This window comes from Thamnophis elegans, chromosome 7, assembly GCF_009769535.1.
Source record: "Thamnophis elegans isolate rThaEle1 chromosome 7, rThaEle1.pri, whole genome shotgun sequence".
Lineage (NCBI taxonomy): Eukaryota > Metazoa > Chordata > Lepidosauria > Squamata > Colubridae > Thamnophis > Thamnophis elegans.
Window position 1 is genome coordinate 79,311,733 of NC_045547.1, and position 8,996 is coordinate 79,320,728.

At 44.0% G+C, this 8,996-nt stretch overlaps 1 protein-coding gene across 1 annotated transcript in view; it reads left to right on the forward strand.

Annotated features, from left to right (window-relative positions):
- Positions 1-985: 985 nt before the first annotated feature.
- CDHR3 (cadherin related family member 3) overlaps positions 986-8,996 on the forward strand; it is a 34,276-nt gene continuing 26,265 nt past the window's right edge. The window contains 4 exon segments of the mRNA XM_032220753.1: positions 986-1,094; positions 3,727-3,938; positions 5,368-5,536; positions 7,664-7,758. Coding sequence (XP_032076644.1) covers positions 1,019-1,094; positions 3,727-3,938; positions 5,368-5,536; positions 7,664-7,758 — 552 coding nt within the window. The 5' untranslated portion in view covers positions 986-1,018.

The following is an 8,996-nucleotide window of genomic DNA, read 5'->3' on the forward strand; positions in this document are numbered from 1 at the left end:
CAATAGAATAGAAATAGAATAGAAATAGGAATAGAATAGAATAGAATAGAATAGAGTAACAGAGTTGGAAGGGACCTTGGAGGTTTTCTAGTCCAGTCCCCTGCTTAGGCAGGAATCCCTATTACCATTTCAGACAAATGGTTATCCAATATCTTCTTCAAAAATTTCCAGTGTTGGAGTATTCACAACTTCTGGAGGCAACTTCTGTCCCACTGATTAATTGTTCTAACTGTCAGGAAATTTCTCCTCAGTTCTAAGTTGCTTCTCTCCTTGATGAGTTTCCACCCATTGCTTCTTGTCCTGCTCTCAGGTGCCTTGGAGAATAGTTTGACTCCCTCTTCTTTGTGGCAACCCCTGAGATATTGGAAGACTGCTATCATGTCTCCCCTGGTCCTTCTTTTCATTAAACTAGACATACCCAGTTCCTGCAACTGTTCTTCATATGTTTTAGTCTCCAGTCCCCTAATCATCTTCGTTGCTCTTCTCTGCACTCTTTCTAGAGTCTCCACATCTTTTCTACATCGTGGCGGCCAAAACTGAATGCAGTATTCCAAGTGTGGCCTTACCTTACCTTACCAAGGCCTTGTAAAGTGGTATTAACACCTAGTCCTTCTTTTCATTAAATGGGACATACCCAGTTCCAGCAACCATTCTTTATGTATGTTTTGGTCTCCAGTCTCCTAATCCTCTTTGTTGCTCTTTTTAGAGTCTCAACATCTTTTTCATTATTTTGCTATGTATTATTTAAGACCGCAAAGAGAAGTTAACTAAAATAATCACATCTAGCCTGCTGCGTGTGTATTTGTGTGTGTGTTTGTGTGTGACTTCATCTTTGCTATCCCTTCTACTCTATGAACTTCATATCAGATTGCTATCACTAAACTACTTATGGAAAAGCATACAAGCTTGTGTTTTAGAAACTCCTTGGTTACTACAAAAGCTTTGTTGGATTGTCGTTCGCACTGCCTGATAAGGAGTCGCAATAATCTTGAGACAACAATCTCAAAATCTGTTTATCATGGATCGCTGCCTTTTCAGAAAGACACCAGATGGGGTCTACCTTTTCTTCATTGTTTTATTAGTAAAAATATCTGGTAAGAGACTACTTTTATTCATCTTAAATATGGAGATTTGTTCTACTTAAAGATCTCTTAGAATAGTTTTTATCTTTGGGTAACTGCGACACCAAGTTACTCCAATATAGTCCCTTTGTGAGGGTTTTTAAAAAAAGAAAATTTATGTAGATATTTCAACAATTTATCAACTGGCACGAGTAACTCTTTTGCCAATGCACAGGTTACAATCAAAATGAGAACGTAACTTAGAAATAAACCACTCAAACAAGAATATAAGACTTTTGTTTTCCTTTTTAACGACCCTGTAATTCATTGCATCGGGATGGAGACAAGACATAAATAAGTCCATTTTCAATCAATGCAGAGAAGATCCTTTACAATTCACCCAGATTCTTAATTTTCAAAATTTAAGAAAATTAAGGAGCATGCACAAGTTCTCTTAACAGGGATGATATAATTAATTTAATTTAATTTAATTTAAGGGATTCCGGATATATATCCTTAAGCCTTTTATTCTTAGTTTAAATCCCAGCAATCAATATGTTTTAGTTAGCCCAATGTAATTCTGCACCAATGATCCTTTTATGCCCAATTAAAACTAGTTTTAAACTTTGATTGGTTTGGTGCTTGAAATTTGTCAGGTGCAGCTACAGAAAAGGATAGGTTGTATTTTTTTCATTGGATATGTAATTGCTTTTTATCCTAAGATTTCAGCTTTATAGGCATTCCGATTCCAATAAAGACCTCATATAGGCACCGTGAAACAGGGACAATCAATATAACGCAGTAAAAATAATCTCATCCCTCTCTTGCTATTTTTTTTTGTTTGTTTTTAGCAAGCCAACGAAAGCATTTCCATTTCAGAAAACTTTTATAGCTAATGGACTGATATCTCGTATTAATTGGCTCTGTGCTGAGACTCATCTAATTTTATTTTATGGCTATTGGCTGTGGACCTTAAGTATGTATTGGGATTATAATCGTGTTTAGTGAATCGCTGTAAATTGCTTGAAGAGTTTATTTGGTCAGCTGCCACCCTGTGCAGGCATATAAAATTAAAAGGAAAAAGACCAGCCTTCCTATTGGATGAAAAGTAAGTGGGCGGGGTCAATGGGAATTCTGGGGTCTGTAGTTCCAATTTTTCAGACACTGTCATCCCAGCTGGATGGATCCTGATCAATTAGGCTTTACCACTCTAGGAGTCATAAAGGCCATGGTGGGTGTGTCCATGGTGGGTGTGGTCGTGGTGGGTGTGGCCATGGTGGGTGGGGGCATGGTGGGCGTGACATGGGACTCATGTTGGCACCTGTGGTGGCCAAGTGCTAAGGCGGGACTTCCCTAAGACCCTCCCTCACTCTCATTATTATCTTCCTTCCTTCCTTCTCTTCTCTTCTCTTCTCTTCTCTTCTCTTCTCTTTCCTTCCCTCTTCATTTTCCTTTCTTCTTTGTTCCCCTCTTTCTTCATTTTTCCTTCCTTGCTCTCTTTCCTTCTTTTTCTTTGTGTTTCCTTTTCCCCTTTCCTTTTTTAAAAAAGTTTTTATTTTTAAACAAACATAGACAAACAAGACATATAACCTTAAAAATAAGGTGACCAGATTTTAACATTGATAAAGCGGGACACCATTGACCGGGAGGTGGGGGGCTTGATTAAAATGTAGTTATATGCTGCCTCCTCCTCCAACAGAACCACCACATTTGCTGCCCGGCGCTGCGGCTGAGGCGAAGCCGCCAAAGCTCCCGCTGGCGCCGCTGCCACCTCCCCCTCCGCTCAGAGCACCTGAGCTGGGCACCGCGTTACCCCTGCCACCGCCACCTCCTCCTCCGCCGTGCTTTTGAGGAGCCATGAGGCTGCAGGAGCCAGTAGGAAGGCAGCGGAGGAGGCAGGAGCAGGGGGGAAAAAAGGCCCCATGGCTTCTCAAAAGCACGGCGGAGGAGGAGGCAGCAGGGGTAATGCAGTGCCCAGCTCAGGTGCTCCGAGCAGAGGGGGCGGCGCCACTGCCATGGGCGGGGCGCCGGCAGGAGCTTGGCGGCTTCACCTCAGCCGCAGCATCAGGCAGCAAATGTGGTGGTGCTGTTGGAGGAGGAGGAGGAGGCGGCAGCAGTTATTCTAGTTGCGGCGGGGGCTTTGGGGGGGTTCACTTCAGCCGCAGTGCCAGGCACAAGCGGCTAGGACTGGCCGCCCACAAAAGGCCTCCCCGGGCTTGCTATGCTGCAAGGGTCTGACGAGGAAGGGTCTGACGAGGGCTCTATGTCAGAGGCAGAGAGGGGGCCAGAGCCGTATGACAGTTATCAGCTGCCTTTGGAGTCAGACATCAGTGAGGCAGACGAACAGCTGGAGCCTGTTCCTAGTGAGCGCATGCACAGAGTTGCCAGACAAAGGGACCAGCTAAAGAACAGGGGTCGACTTGGGAGGAAGGCCACAGGTGGACGATGAATGGCCCTTCCCAGAGGAAATAAAAGAGGAGCGAAAGGGGAGTGGAGTTTGCAGGAAACAATTAGTTCGCTTAATTGGTTCGTGACTCTTCGAGACTCCTTGCAAAGTTCTGCAGATATCGGCCTTGCAGCTCTCCAAGCCAGATAAGAACATGCTGAGTGATTTGCACCTTGAAATAATGCTTCCCCCCCTGTTTTTATTGTCCACAATTGATAGGGGGAGAAACTCTCAGCTTTTCTGGTTTACCTGCAACGAGCAATATTGCAGAAAATTCACCTTCTGGTACCGTAGTGCATGCATTCCAGGTCAACCTAACCCCACATCTGCTGCCAAACATTACAATACCGTTTGAGTATCCATTAATCGTCAATTCAAATCCACTCACGAAAGCTTTCCGGATCAACCCCATATCTCCACTCCAGTACCAGGTACGTCTTTGTTTCAGCAGCAGAAGCCATGGACGTAAACAATAAATGGATCCAGGGAACTGGATCTGTTTTAAGGTCAAGGTTCCAACGGAGGAACCCAACTAAAGCAAGCAGGACTCAGACGATCCAATCTTTTAATGCACGGGTGTCAAACTCGCGGCCCATGAGCCGGATGCGTCACGCGACACATGTGGAGGGGGGGAAGTCGTGATGTGTCAAGTGACGACAATGTGACACCACAGCTTTGACACCCCTGTGTTGTGGCTCACCTACTGGCAGCAGATTCGGACAGTGAGGAGGTTGGGGAGGAACATGGGCCAGTCCTGGGGCTAAGGAAAGCTCAGACGAGGGCTCAGCATCGGAGGCAGAGAGGGAGCTAGACAGCAGTGAGGCAGAGGAACAGCTGGAGCCTGTTCCCTGTGTGCGCATGCACAGAGCTGCCAGAAGACAAGAACAACTAAGAAAGCAGGTTCGACTTGAGAGTAAAGGCACATCTTGGTGGGAATTGGCCCCTCCTATAGAAAACAAAAGAGGAGTGAACGGGGAATGGGTTTTTGGAGGAAACAATTCACTCCTTCGGTCGTGTCAAGAGGGGAAAGTTCTGTTTGTGACTATAAGAGCCTCTGTGCCAAGTTTTGCCTTGCCCTGTGCTTGGAAACTATTTACCGAACGAGATAAGGTTCATGTGGATAAACATTCCTCAAAAAGACTGTTTGCCAAGCCTTGCTGGCTGTGAATGAAAGGAATTCTCAGTCGTGTAAATAAAAGGAGTTTTGCCGGGACCAAGACTCTGCTTCATGCTTTTTAAGGAAGGTTCTGGGTCAGAAGACACCCTGTCTTAATGCAAAGCTTTATTGAGTACATCATTTCGGCCCAGATGAAGGCAAATAGATCTAGATATTTCCAGCACAAACACACATGGTTAAAGTATAAAACAGTGAGAGCTAACCATTTCAATCCTCTGTGTGTGTGTGTGTGTGTGTGTGTGCTCACACCCATAATGCAATGTGCCCCAGTCCTGCGCATGCGTGCACGCCACCCCCACACGCCACCCCCACGCATGCACACAACGTCCCACCCACCCCTGTTTTGGGCCTAGCAGGCCTCCCTGCAACCTCCTGGGACCAAAAATGGGGTGGGAGGGGCTGAACCCTCCCCGCTCCCCATGTGAACCCCCACGATCCCCTGCCCCCCATGCATGCTTGTGCGACCCCCTGCCCACCCTGCGCATGGGCAAACATCTCCCACATGCGCAACAGAGAACCAAAAATCAGTTAGCCAGCAGGAGGGTTGCGCCGTATTTCAGGATAATCATAAGTTGACTTCCAAATACTTCGTAGGCCTTCGGAAGCAGGGAAGTTCCCCCTATTTAAACCCACTTATTTTAATTTGTATTTGCCCGTAATTTATCTTTGGTTTATCGTTTCAGGTGGTTGCTACAGGCGATCCGGTTCTAGATTATGAAACGATGCCGCACGCATTTGATCTGCAGATCCTTGTGGCTGATTCGGCGGGAGCCATGGAACTACAGGTTCTGACGGTCCAAGTGACTGACGTCAATGAACCTCCAGTGTTTCAAGGCAACTTGGCAAATCAAAGTAAGAACCTGGTTTGGTTCAAAACCACCTTTTGCCATCCCTGACTTACAATAGTCCGCTTTGAGACCATTCCAAATTGAAACAAACTGAGAGAAAAGTACTGTATTTTTCGGAGCATAAGACGCACCTTTTTCCTTCAAAAAAGAGGCTGAAAATCTGGCTGCGTCTTCTACACTGAATACAGTATTTTTTGACTCCAGAAACTCCACCTCCTTCACCAAATGGCTGTGCAGAGCCTCTAGGAAGCCTATAGAGAGCTCCTGAGAGCTGGGGAGGGCAGAAATGAGCAAAAAATGGTCCGTTTTTTACTCAATTTTACCGCCTCCCAGCCCCCAGAAGCACTCTATAAGCTTCCTAATAATTATCTGTGCCTTTTTTTTTTTTTACGAAAAACGGGCTCGTTTTTGAAAAAAAATGGTCCGTTTTTTACTCAATTTTACCCCCTCCCAGCCCCCAGAAGCACTCTATAAGCTTCCTAATAATTATCTGTGCCTTTTTTTTTTTTTTTACGAAAAACGGGCTCGTTTTTGAAAAAAAATGGGCCATTTTTTGCTCCTTTTGGGGAGGGGGCACCCTCCCCAGGAGCACTCTGCAAGCTCCCTAAAAGCTATTCGTGCCTTTTGGGGTGGGGGGAAACGGGCCGTTTTTGGGAGGTTTGCAGAGTGCAAAAACTTTTTTTTTTTTTTCATTTTCCTCTTCAAAACCTTGCTGCGTCTTATACTCCGAAAAATATGGTAACTTTAAACTCTAAAACTGCCTCTTAAACTTATGACTGTAGCCACGTGATCAAAATTCAGCAACTGATTCATACTTATGACGGTTCCACTGTCCCAGGGTCACGTGATCACATTTTGAGAACAGATTCACTTAGCAACCATATTTTTAACTTAAAAACTGCAGCGATTCACTTAAGAACTAGGGCGAGAAAGTTCATAAAATGGGGCAAACTCACTTAACAAATGTCTCACTTTGCAACAGAAATATTGAGCGCAATTGTGATCGTAATTCGAGCACTTCCTGTACTGCTGACAGTTCTTCTCCATTCTTTAAAAATCAATTCAAAGCATTGCTTTCATAATGAATAGAATAGAATTCTTTATTGGCCAAGTGTGATTGGACACACAAGGAATTGGTCTTTGGTGCAGATGCTCTCATAAAAGACAAGATACATTCGTCAAGAATCATAAGGTGCAGCACTTAATGATAGTCGTAGGGTACAAATAAGCAATCAAAGCATACTAGGAAACAATGTCAATATAAATCATAAGGATACAAGCAACAAAGATACAGTCATACAGTCTAGAGGTGGCTCCGCCCACCCTCCCGGGCGCTTCTGCGCATGAGCAGAAGTGTTGTGTGCATGTGTGGGAGCGCGGCCGAACTGGTAGTAAAAATATCGGCAACCCACCACTGATACAGTCATAAGTAGGAGGAGATGCACACCAAGACAACTAGACAGAAGAATAGTTTTTTTTCCCAAATGCCATCCCTCTACTAAACAAATAATTCCCTCAACACAGTCAAACTATTTACTAAGTCTGCATTACTATTAATCTTCTGCATTTTGCAAATTGCACTTGAACCTGGTAGATTTTTAATGTCTACTAGATTTCAGTGCAGTGCTCTATAGCCTCGTTTTGAGGGTAGGAGTTGAAACAATCGATGTCCAGGATGCGAAGGGTCTGTAGATATTTTCACGGTCCTCTTTTTGACTCATGCAGTGTACAGGCCCTCGATGGAAGGCAGGTTGGCAGCCATTGTTATTTCTGCAGTTCTAATTATCCTCTGAAGACTGTGTCTGCCTTGTTGGGTTGCAGAGCCAAACCAGACAGTTATGTGGGTGCAGATAACAGACTCAATCCTTCCTCTGCAGAACTGAATCAGAAGCTCTTCGTAATGTATTTAATGTATTAAAACAGCATGTAAGAATGAGCTGAAAGGGACATATATCTATTAAAGAACAGAAAAACCTAGCTTTGAGCCTTACACGACTCACATAATGGAGAGGAAGAGGAAGAGGAAGGGGAAAGCTCCTTGCAGACCAAAGTATTGAATCCCAAGTTGCTTCAGCTTTATGGAATAGTTTTAATCCCTTTAAATTAATGTATATTACTTTTATCTGTATAGCCGTCATAATCTACATCTCGGAAAAGACACCACCAGGAAATATTTATCAAGTTCATGCGGGAGATCCAGAAAAGACACCCCCTAAAAATGTTAGCGTGAGTAAAATGCAACTAATGTTAACCTCCATGCCAATCATTCTCTGCTGAATCCAGTCCTCAGAAATATTCCTTTAGCAAAAGGCTTATGTACAGAGTATGTTATATTGCCCTTGTGACGGCCAAGCCTTCGAAACCAATTTTGTCAAAGCGATGTGAAATCAAACAGCCAGGACAACAGAATGTTTACCCTCCAGCTTTATTAATTTATTTGATCTTTATCTTAAGTTGTTGGACCTGCCACAACGTAAATCTCTCTAAATGGGAACGATCCTTGGCTCCATTTGTTGAGAAAGGTATAGTTTCTTTGAGACCCAGTGTATTGCAGTAGTGCAAAGCCAGAACTGAGAATTGCGCGCCAAAATCCGTAAGTTCTAACTTTTCCCTCTTTTAACTGTCTCTCTCTTTGCCCATCCCAGGGTAACCAATCAGATTCAGGCAAGATGTTTTTCATAACCGTCAGTCCACTCCAAGCGCAGTTTGGTATGCGGCCCCTTCCTTCTTTGCATTGGCTGACCTTGGAGCAGCCTTTCAAGAAGGCATCGCACTTACTTTCGTGTCTCCAAGCATTCCCCTCTTCCTTCCCCCTCCACACACTTTATGGCAGTCTCTCATCACACAGCAATGAAGCACAGATAAGATGGCAGCTGATATGTTTGGTCAACTCAAGGGAGTGAACATACCTCTAATAATCTTACCTCCTCTTTTCTCCACAACATCTTGAGAGATGGGTTAGGGATGGGGGAGAGAGGAAATTACTGGCCCAAAGTCATCAACCAGGCTATCATACCTAAGGAAGGACTAGAACGTCCTGATTTCTAGCCCAACCCCTAAACTATCACATGACTGGCTCTAAGCTTTCGCGGGAAGAATGGTGGTGGGTTTTGCTTGTCAAGTGCAAGGATGAGGACCACATGTTAAGTTGCAATTCAAAACGGTTGCATTGTACAGGCCTATACACAAGAATCTAGTCAACGAAAATTCAGTACTAAATTGGCAACAGATATGGGTCAATGGAATTCAAGAAGGTTAGGCTTTGACCATTGGTGGCAACATAATGACTCTAAGCTGATGACACACTTATCTCTGCCTGCACTTCTCTTATATGTTATGAATACAACCAGGCACAAGATTGGTTAAAAAAGGTGTGTGGAGTGTGTGTGTGTGTGTGTAGCTAGATAGATATAGATAGATATAGATACAGATATAGAGATAGATAGATAGATAGATAGATAGAT